The 20611-nt window shown below is 39.0% G+C and overlaps 1 protein-coding gene across 4 annotated transcripts in view; it reads right to left on the reverse strand.

The window, feature by feature from the left end:
- Positions 1 to 20611, reverse strand: part of SEC24B (SEC24 homolog B, COPII coat complex component) — a 96216-nt gene that overhangs the window by 21355 nt on the left and 54250 nt on the right. For all 4 annotated transcript variants that reach the window (XM_075066207.1, XM_075066205.1, XM_075066208.1 and 1 more), the window contains 10 exons: positions 19617 to 19719; positions 17634 to 17760; positions 16905 to 17014; positions 12189 to 12301; positions 6265 to 6383; positions 5840 to 5895; positions 5284 to 5490; positions 4459 to 4582; positions 3431 to 3589; positions 69 to 242 (listed from right to left, as the gene is read on the reverse strand). In XM_075066207.1, the coding sequence (XP_074922308.1) occupies positions 69 to 242; positions 3431 to 3589; positions 4459 to 4582; positions 5284 to 5490; positions 5840 to 5895; positions 6265 to 6383; positions 12189 to 12301; positions 16905 to 17014; positions 17634 to 17760; positions 19617 to 19719 (1292 nt within the window). The remainder of the gene's footprint in view (positions 1 to 68; positions 243 to 3430; positions 3590 to 4458; positions 4583 to 5283; positions 5491 to 5839; positions 5896 to 6264; positions 6384 to 12188; positions 12302 to 16904; positions 17015 to 17633; positions 17761 to 19616; positions 19720 to 20611) is intronic.

Below are 20611 nucleotides of genomic sequence, written 5' to 3' on the forward strand. Positions count from 1 at the left end.
CAAAAATATCAGCTGGATTTATTTTGAGGAGAAATAAGACAATAAATTGTTGATTGTTTTCCAGTTACCTTTGCTGGAAGTATACAAAAGAGCAGTCTGAAAACACACCAGAGATGTATCTGTTAGACTCTCCTCGATGGACATCTGTACTGCAAATCCAGCATCAGGATTGATATTGGCAAGTGACAGCAAGTCAGTAGATCGCACAAAAAAATTTCCATGGAAAGTATGTATTGAAAGACCTAGAAGCAGATGAGATAATTTAAAATACGGATAGCAGCAACATAAAAAACCGAACTTCCATAATTAGATCTTTTTAAAAACCAAGTCTCCAATTTTATTTAAAAAAGGGTAATGAAAGTTAATTTTTCTAAATACTAATGTAAATTTATCAATGACTGCATAACTACAATATATAATGGTAAGAAAATTAAGGATAATCTCATAAAATTCAAGTTTACATCCATTTTTGAATACTGTTTATAAACAAACTACTGCCCTGACTGCCAACATTTAAACTTGAAGTGATGGACAAGAAAAATTAGACTCTAATCCTGCAAACCCTTATGCAAATGATCAGAGGGGTAGCCATGTTAGTCTGGATCTGCAAAAGCAGCAAAGAGTCCTGTGGCACCTTACAAACTAACAGTTATACTGGAGCACGAGCTTTCGTGGGTGAATACCCACTTCATTAGATGCAAATGATTAACTTCAAGCAGTCTCATGGAACTATTCTCATGCTTGAAGTTAATCACATACGTGGAAGCTGGAGCAAGACCTAAGTCTGTATATTTATTTTTGTATTAACATTTGCTCTAACTTTCTACTAAATGCCTTGTCCAAAATATAACTTGTTGCAGTATCCCCACATTGCTTTTGTTTTTTCTTTTCTAAAAGCTCTTTGACGCTCCCTCCCTTCTCCTGTCCCATCTCCCCCTAGCCATGCCAAAGCTTCTGGAAAAGTTGAGGGTGGATGAGTGAGCCTCTCCCTAGAATTGGTTTGTGATGGAGCTCCACTACTAGTGAGATAGCTCAGAACTGTCAGAAGAACCCTTCTATGCTTCTTAGCCTAAGAGGTGACACTGTATGGAAAGGTACAGAGGATGGTCAAAACCAAAACAGATGCTCCCAGACATTCAAAAAAATTCATAGTAGATCAGTGTCCACAAGAATCAAGTCTAGAAGTCGCAAGTAAAGCCAATTTGGTCACAGAAAATTACAATCAGAGTTATAAGTGCAATTAACACTTCAAGCAAAGACAAATACCACCAGTGAAATAAACAACAGGAGATTATTTTTGGCCATAAAGGCTGATGAATTCTTTGACTATGCAAAGATGTTGAACTTACAAGTTTGTACAGCTAAAGAAGAAATCATAAGACCCAGTTCTTATAAAACCATGCACCATGTCTCTCATAATTTAATTTTCAAAGGGGATGGTCTAGGTGTATTAGAGACTAGCACTTAATGAATTAAATGTGTCTGCACATACTAAGTACCAGAACTGACTATCAGAATATTTTTTTACACTGGGTAAGCAAAAATATTGTATAAGTTTTGCTGTTCTCCTGCATTTACAGTTAATTAGTAGTGAAATCTGACTGAAGCAGAGCAAGAAGAAAGGAATGTATATCGCAGCAACAAACTACTTACTATGCATTTAGAAACCAGTCACTTACGAGAATCATTCAAAATCAGGACATACATCATCAAGTTCAGTAAAATAAATTATATAAAATCGAAGCGTTCCTAATTTTAACACTCTAGAATTTAACATTAGTTACAAATGTTCACTGAGCATTTCTACAGAATACACAGTCGTTTTGAACCTTCATTCTAACTACTTCTCTACAGATATAAACCATGTTATAGTAGATCATTTTGAATTATAGGACATTGTATATAATGTACTCAACTGATGCATAAATAGATCAATTAGAGCAGTGGAGAGTCTTATTTACATAACAAGTGAGCCCCTGCAGAACATCATTGATGTTTTTCTAACTTAAAAAACTATGGAAGAGTTAAGTCATTGCTTTCATTTAACAACAAACAAATGGCTATGCCTTGGGACGGCATTATTGATTCCAGACAAATTAAGGAGCCTAACCTTATAGTCTCTAAAGTTTACTGTTTTAAACCTATATATTCAGAATATTAGACACTTCGCATAGTAATGGGTAGGCAAAGTGGGATTTAATTTCTTGACTCATGTAGATGATTCTGATGCCCAAATTAAATTTTTGATGGCACTTACTAACAAGTTAATTTATCAAAGGCTGTACCTGTCTTAGTTAGAGAACAGAAATGTTATATTTAATTGCACATCCCGTGCACCACCACATTTTTGATTAAGCAGGATGAACTGTACTTTTCATATCAATTATCAGCATATGTGCTGGAGAATTCAAATGTATACAATACCTAGAAAGAGATTAAAATGTCTATCTTGAAATTAATGTACCTTTCATTTTTTAAGTTCTGAACAAGTGTGATATTAGGAATCAATGGCCAATTTTTGCAAGCAAAATTTCTCCTTTCAGAGCATCTTAAGGACACGTTAAGCAAAATTCCCCCCAACGTGAAAGGCTCATGCAAGGTTATCAATACTATTTAAGATTTGTAATAGGTAACAAGGGTGGTGACGGGATCAGCTGCATCAGAGGAAGGGGACAGGGCTGTTCATTCCTGAATGCAATGCAAGGTAGATTTTATTTTGGTTCAAATAACCCAGAACAGAAGGCAGTGATGGGACAGGAGAAACCATCAGATCTATAATTCATCATGTTATCTTAAGGAAAATTCTTCCATAGTACTGATAATGGACAGCCAAACCTTCAGCAACTCTTTAGTGATAATATAAACACTGACCGGAAGAAAGCTGTACTTTTTTCCTCAGATACAACTTCTCTTGCCTGAGAAACCTGAGGCCTAAGATTTTGGTTCTTCCAGTAGAATTACCTAATATGTGTAACAGTTATCATTTGAGTACACTGTGCAGAAACTTATAGTAGCTACTGTAAGTTTCTTCCTAGCAAATTGCAATGTGGACACAGTGGATCATGTCTGAGGTATTGCATTCAAACAGGATTTTCCTTCTGATTTTTTTTTCAGGCTATGAAAAAGGTCTTAAATGTGAGCCACCATGCTATCTGATATAAAACAAGAAAATGCAAAGATGCAAAAAACACTATATATTTTGTCCTAAGGTTTTTAAAGAAAGCCAAAGTACAAATGTTTAATGATGTATGTACTGTATTTAAAAATAGCAAAAAGCTGGCAGCTCACACACTAGTGTTCTCAAATGAGCCTTTTTAAAAGTGAAACACATTTTGCTTCACTTTACCTCAATTATCTACTGCAGGCAATCCCTAGCTTAATATATAATCTGAAACTTCTTGTACAAACAATTCCAAGATGTAAGCCATACCTTTTGTACATCTTATTCTCATGACTGCCTCAAATCCAATCTTCCTTGTAAGATATCTTTTAAGGTCTTTTTGCAATTTTTCTGCTTGAGCAGGATTGTGGCTATGATGGAAAGATGGATAATAATAGATGCATCCAGCAGAATACTTGGACATACAAGCTTTTGAGAAGAAAGACAAATGGTTAATATTTATATATGAATAGGTGTAATACAATTGATTTATAAATTGAGTTTTGTTTTTTAAAGAAATATAATCCTTTTGCCATTTTAACACAGATTAGCACATGAAGGAAAAAATATTAAACTGGAATTTAAGCCTTAAGTAGCTAGTCCATAAGGTTTTTGAAGAGCAAGGGTGCTATAATGGAGACGAGGCTTACAACCACTAGCCACCTGGCTAGGTCAGGCAGTACAGAATGGAGTAAGGCCTGTTCCAACTAGCTGGAATCCCTATTCTATTTTTCTGATTTGATCCATCCCTGTTACTGCCAGTTCCCAACTTCTTACTCAGGCCAAGAACCAGAAAGGGGACAGTGAGTCATCCTAGCCACTATTTATTACCTATATATACACATACGCACACTAGTAAATAAGCATTTTAATGTTGCATGCCACATTGTGAACTGTACAGTATTCATGTAGACATAACTAATTTCTGGTATGCAAAAACATGTTTTGGTTTAACACTTAGGAAACTAGATGAGAATACTTTTCTTCCATGTTCTACACTGACTATTAATAAACTTGTCTTCAGTTACTCTCTCTCTCTCATTCCTCTAGTTCTTTACTGTTCTGAACATAACAAGACTATTATCTATCTCTTACAATGACAGAGCACCAGAATATAAGCTGACTCTCACACCACTTTCCTGTTGGTTTCCATGTCAGCTCCTCCACAGCAGAAGAGTCATATTTAGGGAAGTGCTAAAATACCCATGTACACAATTTAAGGGCTTACCTTAAGGAGTTTTGATTTTAATGTGAGTTTAAAGCACAAACTGTAGAAGCAGGTAAAAAGCATTTCTTACCTAGAGAAGCCAGGTCAGCATACTGAGAACTTAAGAGGAACAAATCCACAGCCGTTTGCTGTCCTGAACAGTCCAGTGCCAACTTTTTGTAAAAATCTGTTGCTGGGCCAAGATGCTGTACAACCTTTAGTAAAGGAAATTATACAGCAAAGAGTACAAGTTGGGAGCATACTACCATGGGCACAATAAATGTCTTATTACATAGAAACATAGTATAAAAGATAAATGTACATATTTAGCATTTTCTTATAATAATCATTTGTAGTTGCTTACTAACTTTTGTAGAAAAATATTTTTTTTCCTACTCTACACCTCCTGTTAGTTTACATCCATAATCTTCCTTTCAGGAAAACATATGTTCAAATACATATAAATGTTCTAACAATGTGCGGTTTAAACTACAGCACACTCGTAGGATTTCTAAAATAAAGTGACAAAATATTAAGATAAGACCTGATGTTTCAGAACCCTTGCTGGTTTGGCAGAAATGTTCATTGTGGTTCCTAAGCTCCTGTCTGATGGAAACAGTTAAAATAAAAAGCACTAGTGGTATTATTCTTCCAGCACTGTCTGACTATCAGTTTGACTCTGGATTAAGGAAGATGGAACAATCTGCTCGCTTGCCTTGAAGACAGAGGAATAGAGCATAAAATGTTTGTAATTAAATTCTTATTAGACTAATATAGATGTGCTGAAGAGATATTTAAAAAATAGCAAGTTGCAGCAGTAAAACACAAAAGGTAGCTTGTAAAACTAGATTAGAAAAACACTGCAAGTTTTTAGTTTCAGTAATAATGAATGATCCATTGAAAAAATTAATAGTACCTTTGTGCTTGATCTTTGATTGGGATCTTCTCTGGAATGCAACAGCCCTGCACCCAAGGATGGTAACTGTGACTGAAATACAGATATGCGGCCACCTGTTGGAGACATCAATTTAAAGGCAGCCTGAAGCGCAGGACCCAATGCGCTGTGTGTTTCTCTTGTATTGATGAACATATTTGGTAGTGCACTCAATAAATCTTTTATCAGCTGCAAAACAGATTGAAAGGTATTATTGACAAAATAGTGATGTAATTTCTCAGAAGCTACACTGGCATGGCATGAGCACATGATGCTGAATATTTCAACTTATCTTAAACACATATTGTATGGAAAATGTAGTTTTTTAAATGGAATAATAAAATAGCAAAAACAGGATTTCAGCTGTACACTGCAATACTATCATGAATTCCAGCAAAATTAAAATGTTAAATTTAAGCATTATTTAGAGGATATAGACTTGAAATCAATGGAATTTAAACTGCAGACTGCATAAAAATATTTTTAAAATGTTTATTTTATCCATAAAATATAATAGTACTTTTTTGACCAATCATACCTCTTTGCTTTCATGAAGATTTACAAGTAAGCTGTCAGGTGTAGGTAAGAAAACATCTATGGAGGGAAAAATACAAATTTCATTAAAGAATAAAAGCACATTAAACACCACAAAATATTAATTCTGTGGTACTGTAAAAAAAGGATTGAATAAATCCTGTTTTCTTTCTGGTTGTATATACAAAATGTATTTTATGTACAGACAAAGACTGCTTTGTATCAGTGCCAGTATCATTAACATCAGAGTTTCATTTTTCAGATCCAAGTATTTTGCAATTTATTTCTGAAGTAAATTTATTTTAACTGATCACTTTATAATATGCTGCTATGCATATTCGTCACACTTAAGCAGATTTTAATCTGTCCTTAAAAATGTGAAATAAAAACTCTTGAATATTTTTGATTCCTTTTCTTCTTGCTACTTACCATCAATATCTGAAACAATCAGCATTTGAGGCTGTGATAAACCTTCCTGCAAGTTGTAGAAATGAACAGTGCTGTCAAATGTAATGAATCCTATTCTTGTTCTCGAATCTCCAGGCAGCCTTAAGATTAAAAAAACCCACAAATTAAATACAAAAGCCAAAAATCCAGTTCTCAGATACACATCTGCAGCTTCCACTTATGTTAAAGCAAACTATGCTTGTGTATTTGAGACAAAACTGGGCCCTAATTACTTAGGCCAGATCTACAGTAGAAAGTATAGTGGCACAGATGTATCAGTTAGATGTATGAAAAGCTCATATCTCTAACTGACGTGGTATGCCAGGTACAGCCCAAGTGCAGATGCAATTATGATGGCCAGTACAGCTTATTCCATTTGGGGAAGTGGATTAAGCTAGACTGGCAACAGAATTCTTTTCTGGTAGAAGCTGCATCTCCATTAGGGGAATTTGCCAGTATAGCTAGACACATGGTCTTAGTGTCATAGTTCATTTTTCTAAATGTAGTTAAAAATACTTTTAGCATGGATAACCTAAGACAGACTGAATTACTTATTTTAAGCAGTTATGAGAGGAGGTTACTTACCTATCACTGGAGGTTCTTCAAGATGTTTGGTCCTTATCTGTTTTCCACTGAGGGTTTACGCATGTGCACCATGAGTCCTGAGATGGAGAATATGAAAGTAATAGTGGTCCTGGTCCACTGGTCCACACATGTGCCCTTGCCCCGTGGTTTCATCAGGGCACATGTGCACATGTGCCCTTGCCCCGTGGTTTCATCAGGGTGGACTGACTGTGTATCCAGTTCCTTCTCCACGGCAAATCGCACAGATCCACAGCAGAGGGGAAGCAGGGTGGGAAGTGGAATACAGATAGGGACCACATATCTTGAGGAACCTCCAGTTACAGGTAAGTAGCCTACTCTTCTTCAAGTGATGGTTCCTACTGTATTTCAGTGAGGATGATTAACAAGGAGTACCTAAGTCGTAGGAGGCTGTAAGGATGATGATGGAACAGTTTAGCAGAGGACAACCATGATGAATGAGACGTCTGTCCAGAGTCCTACACTCAGGCATAATGCATAGTGAAGGTATGTACTGAACTCCATGTGGACACGCTACATATGTCTTGAAAGTGGCACATCACAGAGGGTGGCCATTGTTGAAGCCTGGGCTCTCATGGAAGGGGTGCTGACCCCATCCTGTGGAGGCCGGATGGATGTCTATGGGATATGTTCTGCATAGAGAGAACTGTAAACTACATGCCTTCTCCATACAAAACTTGGGTTTGCGGCTGAAGCAACTGAGACAGAGATCCAGGATTGGTCTCCACCCAAAAAAAATGGCTGGTATCAGGAAGTAAGTTGAATAGAACCCCATTCCTTGACAGTCCAGAAGAACCCACTGTATTACTCCTCTTGGCAGGAAGGAGTCCACCTCTAGAGTGAGAATGCTGTCAGAGGTGTGGTCCCTGAGGAGGGAGGGGGCTGTGGATGAGGTAGCATGATGAATTCAATTGTATGGTCATAGTGGATGACATTTAGTGTCCACTTGTCTGTTACTGCACTCCAAGCTAGTAAGAAGAGTGCTACAGGATCCCCGAAAGAGGTGGGGTGGTCGTATGGCAGCAGGCAAGGTGGTTGGCAGCTCTCTAATGTTCCTCAGAAATATCTTTTCTGAGAGGGATGCATGTGTGATGAGGAAGGCTGTGAAGGTGGACCAGGAGGATGAGATTGTTGGGTCTTCTGGTGCTTGCATGGTGGTCTGTAAGGTCTCTGGTGGAAAATCTGGTAAGTCCTGTACCATTGTGCAGGTGGTAGAATTTACACTTGGGCACAGGTGGGTAGATACTCAGCAAACTAAATGTGGCTCTTACATCTTTGAGCATGTGGAGGGGATTGCCCGTTTTCTGATTAAATAGATGGGATCCATCAAAAGGGAGGTGCTCAATAATATTTTGTACCTCCTGGGACAAAACAGAGGAATGAAGCCACAATTCCCTCCTCATGACAATGCCCATAGCCATCAAGCATGATGAAGTATCTGCTGTGTTTACAACTGATTGACACACTGTCCTTGACATCAGTTTGCCTTCCTCCAAGATTGACTGCAATCAGGCCCCATCTTGTTGCAGCAGTTTTTCAGCAAAATCCTCATTTGCTGTAGTTCAGGAAGCGTTTTTGGCAAGCAATGCTTGATAATTTGAAATCCTGAACTGCAGGTTAGTTGAGGAGACAATCTTGCATCCCAGAAGTTTCAACTATTTGTTCTCCTTATCAGTCGGAGTGAAGCATGGGTGCTGCTGTCTCGACTGCTCCGTCATGGCCTGTACCATACGGGAATGCAAGAGCGGGGTGGTGGTGATGAGAAAAGTAACTCGGACCCCTTAGCCAGTACAAACTGTTCAAGCTGTTCGGAGGATAGCATCGCTGACTGGCAGAGCAACTCTACCCAGGATGAGTGAAGGATGTCTAGGAATTAGTTGATGTTGCGTGTCTTGTACCTCCTCCAGGGGGATGTGAAGTTCATCCACCACCCTATGCAGGAGACTCTGGAATTACCAGAAGTCATCTGGGTGTTAGAGCGAAACTGAAGTCACTGCAGCAAAATATGACTATGATGGAAAACGCTCCTGGCTCCAGCAATACCATCGGAACGTGACTCAGCAGTTCTTCATGACTGGCTCTGAGTGTCTGCTCAAGGGCACTCTAGATGGGAGAGAGGTGAAGTCTCTCTCACCCAATGGGCGGGTTCCGAGGGTGGGTATTAGGGCCAACTTGATGGATCCAGTGGTGCTGCAATGGGCCCGAGGATGTAGGGAACCAGTGACTCCTCTGTGCTTAGAGTGGAGGATATTGAAACATAGACAGCGTCTTTGGGTATTCATAGTGGCAATAAGGGATGGACAATCCCTGTACTTCATCCGAATCCTCAGAAGACAAAAACTCAAATACTGGTTCCATCAGCGATACCGCTGGATCTGGTGGAACCATGTAGGATAATGGAGGATGTGGTGAAGGCTGCCTTGACCACAGCATGTCCTGGATGGGATATCTGGGCTCCCTCAGATGGATGGTAGCAGAAGGTTCTTCCAGGGCAAGCAGTTCCTGGGCTCTGGCACCTTTCCCAACCACCCTGGTGTTAATGGTACTCTTTCCGTAGTGGGAACCAATGCTGGAGTGGCAGACTTTCCTGGCGTGGGCGTGTCCCATACCTTAAGGCATGCTGACACTGATGGCATGCGCGGCTTGGTACCTGGTATTGGTATGGTTTCTTGTCATGTTTAGGAGTCTTGGAGCACACTCCTTCTCCATGGCTGGAGCTTGTGGAAGGAGCGTCCCCTTTCTTCACTTTGAAGGAAGACTTACTTCCATGCTTATGAGCATGCTTCCTTATCTCCTGACTAGGCCTCGGCATGGGGTCCATAGTGGTGGTATCACTGGAGCTGGGCCTTGTCTCCGCAGCCAGAAGTGCACTCCTGGCTATCTCAGGCCGATATAAAGGGGTTTCCCCGGCCTGGGTCTGAATAAGGTCTCATGGTAACTTCCACAAGGTGCTTCTTGAGGCGGAGAGACCAGCCTTCTTGGGTACGGCTTGGGAAAGACTGGCAGATATGGCATCTGGATGTAGAGTGGACTTCTCCCAAGCAGTGGAGGCAGTGTTGAAGTTCATCGCTGGCCGAGAAGGAACGAGGCAATGTTTTAAAGCCTGAGGTCTTCAGCATGATCTAGTATTCGCGCATGGGTGTGGATGGTGGTGGTGTTTACATGTAAACAGACCCCCCCCCCAAGTCCCAATTCTACTCTAAATAACTACTAAAATTATTAAAAACTACATAAAAACAGTAAAACAGCAAAAGACTACAAAAAACTAACTACATACAGCTATACTCTTTTTAAAAGGGGCGTCACGTAAGAGGACAGTAAGGGCTGGTCAACTCTACAACTTCAGTTATGTGAATAATGTAACTGAAGTCGACATAGTTAGATCCACTTACTACAGTGGCTACACTGTGCTGTTTCAACAGGAGAGCATCTCTCGTCAACTTCCCTTACGCTTCTTGGGGAGGTGGAGTACACAAATCTCATCGATTTAGCGTGTCTTCAGCAGACATGTTAAACTGACACTCACTGCATCGATTGCAACAATGCCGCTCTATTGGTAAGTAAAGACATGCCCTAATAATTCCAACCCAGTCTATGTGGTGGTGAGAAGGAACTGGAGACGCAGTCAGTCCACTCCATCCTTAATCACCTTGGGCGAGGCAAGGGCACATGTGTGGATTGACACTACTACTTTCAATTCTCTGGTTCCGGATGCATGGTGCACATACTCAGTGGAACACAATAAGGATCATCACTCGAAGAACTTCTGTTACAGTGCTACACTTTCACAAAAGGAAAGAAAGAAAACAGTTCTCTCCATTTATCATGTGGCCTGCTATAGGACAGTGGTCCCCAACCTTTTCGTGGCCAGTAGCACATTCATGTTTTCAGAAGAGTGTGGCGAGCGCCAACAATTTTTCAAGGCTTATTTTGTATTTGCACATTAAACAATACAAAAAAACATCATTTAATATTGCATAATATATGAATCCAGAGAGAAGAGAAGCCAGAGAGAAGACGCGAGGACAGAGAACACCGGCACCCGGAGCCCCGGAGTTCTCTGTCTCCGGCAGGCGCGGGGTCATGGCTTTTCTCCCCGGCTGGGCAGTAGGTGGGTGCACATAAATGCCCCGGCGGGCGCCATGGCACCCATGGGCACTGTGTTGGGGACAACAGCTATAGGACAATATCCTGGACATTGTTACCTACTGCAATTCACTTGGCACTGCAGTACAAAATTACTAGATAGAAAGTAACAAGGAGAGTTGGGTACTGAGGAGTGTGTTCTTGGCTGGCCACTCAACAATTTTTTTTTAAAAAAAAGGAAGAATGTGATCTCAATATTTCCTGAGCAGGTGAGACAATCCTGATAAAAAGCAGAACTATGCAAACTTCCACTTGTCATTATAGATCAGACCTCTTAAATTGGTCAAACTTTAACAGTACTTTATGGTTTACCGCAGACAACTCAAAATTTGTTTGAAAAACTTATTTACGATAGCAAGAACTCAGTTGTATTACAATTCATCTAAATTTATTTTTACTTTTCTTTTTCCTCCTCCCTTTATTCTTAGATCCTATCTTCTTTTCTTGTACTTTCCCCTCCTTATAGCTTTATTGGATCCATTTAATCAAAATCTGCAACATAATATTCCAGAGAATGTCCTCCCTACCACCAACAGAAAATTCAATCTTTTGTTTTTATCATTTGTTAGAGAAAAATGCCAGTAACTGGTGCAGTGGTGATTAGTTTAATTAAACTCTAATACGAAAATGTAAGATGTGCATAATACAACCCATACGCTTGTATTCTGTGTCAAACAGCAATATAAACACCAATTGAATGGAAGTTATAAAATGGCATTTCAGCAGAGAATACTTTATCAAACTACAGCAAGTGCTCACAATTTCCAAGTTTGAATGAAAGAAAAAACGAACCAAAAGAGTTATTTTATATCCTGAGGTAAAATATTAGAAATTTAGAATTGAGGTAAGGAATACCCATAGCTATTTTGAGTATTCAGTATATAATTTTTGGATTATCTAAACAAAATGCTTTGCAGATCACTTCTAATCTAATATCTAAAAGATATTCTTCACCATTGTACAAATGGTCCTAAGTTACATTGCCATATTCTTTTTCTGGACTACTACAGACATTTCAAAATCTAATCTGCCATATATTGGTAGGTCCTGTAAATACTGTATGAAAGTTACAGTAAAAGATACAGCATAAGTTAACACTGCAGCCTGCTCACAAATATAAAATAAAGTCAATCCAAAAAGATGATGTATATTCTTACTTGTCTAGGTTTTCCAGCAACGACTGACATACAATTGTCAAGTATCCAGCTTCCACTGCATTATGAGACACATCTAAAACAAACAAGTACACTGCAGGCTGAGGAGGACGAAGCTGTAAAATATAAAAAAAAAAGAATTCAAAATTCTTATTTTAAAGGGTAAAATGTGTTAATGGATAACACTCCCTTTTTTGGGGGACAGGGATAGGAGGAGCAAGAGAAGGAAGGGAATGGCTTGCAAAATGCTTAAAAAACGTATCCTATAATTAAGAACATAAGAACGGCCATACTGGGTCAGACCAAAGGTCCATCCAGTCCAGTATCCTGTCTACTGACAGTGACCAATGCCAGGTGTCCCAGAGGGAGTGAACCTAACAGGTAATGATCAAGTGATCTCTCTCCTGCTATCCGTCTCTACCCTCTGACAAACAGAGACTAGTGACACCATTCCTTACCCATCCTGGCTAATAGCCATTAATGGACTTAACCTCGATAAATTTATCCAGTTCTCTTTTAAACCCTGTTATAGTCCTAGCCTTCACAACCTCCTCAGGTTGACTCGGCACTGTGTGAAGAAGAATTTCCTTTAATTTGTTTTAAACCTGCTGCCCATTAATTTCATTTAGTGGTCACTAGTTCTTATATTATGGGAACAAGTAAATAACTTTTCCTTATTCACTTTCTCCACATCACTCATGATTTTACATTCCTCTATCATATCCCCCCTTAGTCTCCTCTTTTCCAAGCTGAAAAGTCCTAGCCTCTTTAATCTCTCCTCATATTGGACCTGTTCCAAACCCCTCATCATTTTAGCTGCCCTTCTCTGAACCTTTTCTAATGCCAGTATATCTTTTTTGAGATGAGGAGACCACATCTGTACGCAGTATTCAAGATGTGGGCGTACCATGGATTTATATAAGGGCAATAAGATATTCTCCGTCTTATTCTCTATCCCTTTTTTAATGATTCCTAACATCCTGTTTGCTTTTTTGACTGCTGCTGCACACTGCATGGACGTCTTCAGAGAACTATCCACGATGACTCCAAGATCTCTTTCCTGATTAGCTGTAGCTAAATTAGCTCCCATCATATTGTATATATGCTTGAGGTTATTTCTTCCAATGTACATTACTTTACATTTGTCCATGTTAAATTTCATCTGCCATTTTGTTGCCCAATCACTTCGTTTTGTGAGATCCTTTTGAAGTTCTTCACAATGTGCTTTAAATTAAATTAACCAAAAATTAGATTTACAGTGTCATTCTGGGCTTTTAACAAAGTTAAATAAAAGAAATTCTCACTTGTGTTAAGTTTATCATTAATGTAGAAAACAAAATCAGCATCTTAGTCTGTGCTTTTGTCAGCTGGGTCAGAGGAGAGCCTTTGATGTCAGCTGTAGAATTTATTCTGAAAAATGGCACTGTTCTTTCAGAATGGTGACAATGACATATTTTATTATTCTGAATTACAATAAGCCATCAGCATTACATTGCTACCATAATTATAATGAAGTGTATACTTAAGGAAATTCTATATTCCATTATCCAATCCCCTTAGTCACAGAGTTTCACTTCTAAAATAAGATCCAACCCAGCCAAGACTAGTGGCAGCGCTTTAACCTTGCTAGTGAAGACATACTGTATGATCGGGGCTGTTACAGCATAGATCCTGGGTTCTTAAAATACCCCAAAGATAATAATAGAGGAGATAACTCACTGTTAGGAGGGACTATCACTTCCACCCATATCTCTCAACCTATACCCATACATGATGATCCACATAACTAGTACTTGTCCCCTCCATCCTCAAATACCCTTTTGGTGTGGATCAAAATCAAAATATAATACTGGTTACTAAGGAGATACATGATGCAGGTAGGAGAAACAGGGAGAAGGAGACACACCTTTTTCAACTATATATCTCCTGAGATGAGACTCCCTTATGGAAGTACAGTTGTAAGCACATTACCACTAAAGACTACATAAGCAGATGTCTGCTGGTTTAACTCCTGAGTATCCACATCTTTCAAGGATATTCCTGAGGTATGAGAATCAGTAGGGCCCTGCATCACACACTAATTTCCAGCACTTTCCAGGTGAGAAGAAATGGAGGGAACACATAGGCTACACAGAAATCCCAAAGACTGATAATGTGTCATGCATGAAGAACGTCGTACTCTGGGTAACTGCTGTAGAATTGATTGCATTTAATATTTTTTCATGTCACAAAGAGGTGCCAAGGTTGTCACGCTCTGCTGGCTGCTAACATTTGTATTGGAGCACTTTAGATCTGCTAAACCAGTCTGACTGTAAGTTCAAGCATACAAGATGTGCAGGGCTCATGCTGAGAACAAGTTCCCTGCCCATATGAATTGGGAGTGTTTCTTCCCCCTTGTTGATTTAGGTGCACAGCTACTCCTGAGTTGTCTGAGGTTTATCAGGATACACTTGCTATTGCTTTTTGCAGAATGCCAAAATAGCCAGTCTCATTCCTCTTAGGTGCAGTTATATAAAGACCTTTTTTCTCTCAGAGACCAGTCTGAGCTAATATGGAACCTGTGATGGTCTTCATTCTATTAGGTTTGTCTCAGCTGTGATATGCAGCCTGTTCAGTTTTTGTATGGGTCCTTCCTGTACTGGTGCTACCACCATTGTAGAGAGTTTCACTTACTGGGTGTCCAAAATTCTCTCTGAAAGCTTGACCTAATGGAATTGCTAGTTGCTGAGCATGTCTTAGAGCACGACTTGGGCTTTCTGCCCTGAGCCCCAGCGAGTCTAATGCTGGCCCTGCTCTCTGATTTATTTTGGAGGACCCCCTGTAGCCTGCTTGCGGCCCCCACAGAGGCCCCAGACCCCTGGTTGAGAATCGCTGTTCTAGAGTGCCACATTTCCCTCATAACCAGATTGAAGCACACAACCCTCAAGCCCCAGAGCGATAAGACTACAGTCTGAGATGCACATTGAAATTGCAGGCTCAGGTCTAAAACCAGCTCAGCTTTTAATCTGTCTCCTCCTCGGGGAAGACACAGCCTTGTTCAATACCTGCCAATGCATCTAGACAGGTTAGAAACTGTACCAAGCAAAGAGCATTCTTCTCATGCTTGACTAGGAGGTCTATGTTCTTGAACATGTTCCAAATTTCAGCCATTTCCTCCAAGGCTCTGCAGCTTCACTATGATAAGTCAGCTGACCAAATTTGGAATCTTATAGAATCCCCTCCATCAGAAGACAGCTGCAATCACAGATATAACCTTTGTAAACACCCTCAGTATTGAAGCCAGCCCAAAGGGTAGGGAGTGGTACTAGAAATGTCAGTTCAGGGTGAATATTTGATGTTATGGATATATGAAGATTCTTCTTTTAAATCTACTGAAGAAACAAAATTTCTCCTAGTCAATCACAGCTAATATAGACTGGAGAGACTCCATCTTGAATTTGAGTCTTGAATTTTAACCCACTTCAGATCCAAAGTGCATCTTGTCCCCACCTCTATATCTTTTGGAACTACCAATTACCTAGATTAAATTCCCATCAGCTGCTGCTCTCTGAACAATTGCTCTGATATCTAAGAGATATTTCACTGTCCAGAGGTGGGCTTCCTCTTGATGGGGGAAAAAGGAAGATGGTAGAAAATGGCAACCCTGAGAAGGGGGGGGAAGAGCTTAAAGTCAACCTGGACCACAAATGACCACTATTGTCTGAAATGATCCCTTCCTCTTACAATATAAAGGAAGAGACCCTTCTTTCTCTGAAAATAGGGGAAGGCGACAGTCAAACATTACAGCTCTGGAAGTCCTCAAAAAGCAGTTTAGACTTTGAGTCTGATTTAAAAAATGAGCAACTCCCTCCCTTTTAAATCCCAGATCTAGGTCTGTATTTAATAGATCATCTCTTCTGGAGTGGCTTTTACCTGATGAGTGCTTACACTTCCTAGCTTGTGAAGCTGGCATCACAGAGTCACTCCTATAGATTACTGTCCTCAACACCTAAATATTTCATATCACCCTCTTAGAAACACTCTCTTCTTTGCACAAAGCACTATCATTCTGCCTGTACTGCTGCTGGCTGAGTGGGCTGCTTCCACATGTTGCACTATTAGAACCTACCTCAGGCTGCAAAGGAATTCTCACTTTCCAGCCGAGTGCTGGTCAGCAAAATGGTTGATGGAGCCCAAAATGCTATTGTAGGATGCATGAAAGCTAGGTATTCTCTTATCAGAAAGATTTTCAGGTCCCATTTCCATACTGAACTGGCTATAGGTTGCTTTCTAGCTGTTAATTTTGTGAGAGGCAGGAATCAATCTGGGGAATGAAAAGGAGTTCTTTGGAAGATGCCAACATTCTTCTGTCTGATCAATCATTGGTCCTGCCCATCTTTCCAAAGGAAAGGAGAAAGTCAGAGACTGCTGTAGCATTCCCAGTCACAGAATGAGTTTGATGGTCTTTGGCAAAGTAGTGTATAGGTGCCCACATCACAACTGGAATTAATTGACACCTTTACTGTCAGTTTTGGCAGAGAGAGATTCAAATGGGAACTGAGACAATTGGTCTTTCAATCCTAAGGATCCCTCCAAGTGACAACTGAGGCACACTGGTAGGGCACTGTGAGGAAGTTTGAAATGCGAGTGATGTATACGCTTTTTAGTGGTAAACAGGGTTATCACTCTAGAATCTTGCACTAGTATTAAATTCACATACTCAAAAATATATATTTTTACCATGTAGTCTGAAGAAGCAATGAACTCCACTGTAGAATTTTGGACCTCTGGCCGTTTATGAGGCTCCCCATAGGATCGTGTCAATGGGTTATACATAAATTCTTCAGGAACTAAACAAAAATTGTGAATCCAAAGTAAATTATTCTGTGACAGATACACAGATTTTGTGCCTATTAGCAACATTCAACATAACGTTAATTGCATTATATGTATTTTAATTACAAAAAGCAGCAATTCGACTATAAACATTTTAAAAGTATGTAAATAAGAAAACAATCAGTGTTGTGAAACCTAAACATCAAGTTAAAGAATCAGAGACAAGAATGTCTATTTTATGGACAACAAAGTACATGTAAACTCTGTGCTTTCAGTGCCCTACAATGACATGTCTCAACGTGCACTGTATTTATGAAACTGGTCTTTATCTTTGACTGCTGTTACTTATGAACTTGACTTGACTGTGTATTATGCTAGCAGTCAGTGGAGAAAACTGCTTCTGAATTATATAGCTCAGGTCATCCAATCTGATATGGTCCTCTCAGGCTCCTGACATGTTGCACGGTAGCCTTCACTTGGGAAAAATATAGGTGCTTCTGAAAATGAATTAGATATTAAAAATCCCAGATATTCTAGGTGAAAGACATCTCAGTTGTTGATACAAATGCAAGAATTTTAAATACGTTAGGTAGCTGAAAGAAACCAGCTACTTACCTTCATAATAAAACTTACCATCATTAACTCGATAGCATAAGTTGCATTTCCACCTCCTTTGGTCAATGAAGGAAACAAAAGGGTTGATATATGTCCTGCAGGATCTGCACCTCACAATGGTGCTTGATGTTATTACAGGTAATTGCTAAAAAGTATAATAATTGAAAAGCTGTAGCAAAGACGATCCTAGTAAAATTTTTAGAGAACAGGATTATGCAATATCTCAATCTCTGAAAGCTTCATAAAACCAAAATATTCTGTTAATCTTGTCTCCCACTTAGTCCTTTTAGCTCATTTATATAAAGTGCAATATTCATACCTTTACAAACATTCTCTCTTTACAATAGGAAGACATAGTAAAGTATTATTTTGACTGAACCAGAATTTGATCTCCCATATACCAGTGTAAATCATGAGTAATTTCATTGAAGTTGATTGTGTTATACTTGTCTACAAAATGTTGGAGAGAAGAATCTGGTCCGATAATGGACATTAGTATATTTAATTGGATAAAAGGAATCTGATAGATCCCCATGACTACAAGGGTCAGATCCGCAATCATTTTATTGTAATTCTAGATAACTTCAACAGTGTTATTGCTTAAATTATGCAGAAATACTTGTACATCATGAGGACACTAGCAGTTGGATCTTGTGCCTGAAAGAATACCCAAGACAAGCGAATACCCATGTGGTATAGCTTCATGCTTTTTTATGTATAAGCAATAGCACTTAATACAGAGAGAGCCATAGGTTTTCATAAGAAGTTAATAAGGACAAGAGCTGCTTAATGTGTGTGCACACTTTCTCAAGCACAGATGTATTTTTAACATAGTATCTGTAGAAATTAGATTCAATTTCAAAGGAGGAATACAGTTGTTTACTTGTATAGTGTATTATGTATTTTTGAACCTGTTTAGAGAGGGTGGATGAAATGAAACAGCTAGCACTTTTGCAACAGCATTGTTAGAACAAGAGACCATCTTTTTCTGTTATTTGAGCATTGCCTATCTGTTATTTAACTCCTCTCCTTGGACTAATCTAAAACCGTATTCCATTCTGCAACAGCAGCAGTCATTCTTGCAGTTAATGAGGAATAGACTCCTCTGGACTTCTGATCCTCATCTACTAAGGAGGTCCTCTGTGGATATGGACAGAGCAATTTGAAAGATTCCATTCCCTCCAGAGAGGAAAGTCAGATGACCACTACTTCAGCAATTCTCCCTGTCTTCCTCAGGAATATCATGAACAAACAGGCTAGATGGACAAATGGATATGCAAATTACTCTAAAATTTTAGTGCTGAATACTGTAAAATAACCAAAGAAATAGGAGGAGCTGCTCCCTGCCCTGCTTCCCCAGAATCTGATCAGTTGTGCTCGTTGAAAAGAGATTCCTGGAAGGGATGGAATCTTTCAGATCTCTCCCTTTAGTTCAAGTTTCACTTTATAAATTAAGAAGTCAAGAGGCAAAACTTCGAATAGCTATTAAATTAAGAAGAACAATCAATGTATGCAGGCATAGAGCACGAGACATGACATTTAAAAAATACCAAGGTAAGTTGTTCACTCTGATGAAGCTTTAAATAAAAACAAACAAAGAAAATTTTGCCTGAACCACTCCAACCACACTAAGGTACGTAAAAAGCCTTAATTGTTGCAATTTGTGTAGTTTCTCTAACAACCTTGTTCGGCTTATTAGATGCTACATTTCATTTAAAAAAAAGGATGAAAGATTTACAGCCATAATTTTTATCTTACAGTAACTGAATCAGTTCATCATGTTACATTTAAGATAGAATTTTGAAACAAACAAAATTTGACTGTATCAAAGAACAAACACCCGAACAGACAAGTTGAATAGAAATTCTACTTGAAAATAGTTCCACACTTCCTGCTATTACTTACTCCTCAATAAGGCTTAGACAAGATAAGAAAGTACCATACAGTAAAAAGCAAAGCACTCTGAGAAGATATTCAAAATAAAAAAAATTTAAATTTTACCGTTAGGTCTCTGAAAGGATGCAGCAGCAAACCCAAGGGAAGTTTAGCTTTGTTTAGCAAAGCCTGAGTCTGTGGAATATTTGTCAGCGTACATCGAAATGAACTGGAAAGAAATCATACAAAAATTAGCTCGCAAAGCAAACTTGAATACACATGTTGTATTAGCATGCAACTATATTCTCTGCAATTCAAAGAGTCGTTAAATTTTAAATATTACTAAACCTAGTTTCAAAATAAACAGAAACCATCGCCTAAAACAGCAAAAGTCTCCTCCAGAGAGAATAATATTTAACTATAAGTGCGGCACAAAATGAAAAGCTGAAAGTATTGCATTTCAACAGGAAATGCACATTGGAACTATTATTGAGTTTTAAAAAAGAACAAACAATGGGGGGAGGTCTAGTACCCAAAGTAATTTAAACTTTGAGATGGTATTTTCATTCATGATAAATATTTCCTGATCTCAGAACTCACTAAAGGAAAATTGTACTTGCTAGTTGTTGAAAAGTTATTTTAATGTGAGAGGGAATATAGGAGGATCTCAATGTTTCCCTCCCACAAAGAATTGTTATGAGTCATCCTCTTCTCTGATGGACGTGGAACGGATGAGACTTCTTAAAAACTTATTAATGCCACTCAATATAGTAACCAAAGGGGAATAGCTCCAGACACACATAACAAGTCCAGAATAGGAGTACTGCCTCCAAAGTGCTCCAGGCATAGGACTGAATATGACCCACTCTCATTTCCCTCCTGCTCACAAAACAGTACGTTGCCGTTAGACCACCAAGCTGACCCAAATTTATCTACTAGATTAAAGCTTCTTTCAGCATTGCAGCTATGCTTTTTGGAGGAGAGACTCTTTCTTTGTTTGCATGTGCCTGGCACAATGGGTCCCAACTTACTTGAGGCCTTTATACACTACTACAATTTAAATGTTTAATCATAATAATCACGTCGTCTCTACTACTAACACACAAATGGCTGGATTATTG

This window comes from Chelonoidis abingdonii, chromosome 5, assembly GCF_003597395.2.
Source record: "Chelonoidis abingdonii isolate Lonesome George chromosome 5, CheloAbing_2.0, whole genome shotgun sequence".
Taxonomy (NCBI): domain Eukaryota; kingdom Metazoa; phylum Chordata; order Testudines; family Testudinidae; genus Chelonoidis; species Chelonoidis abingdonii.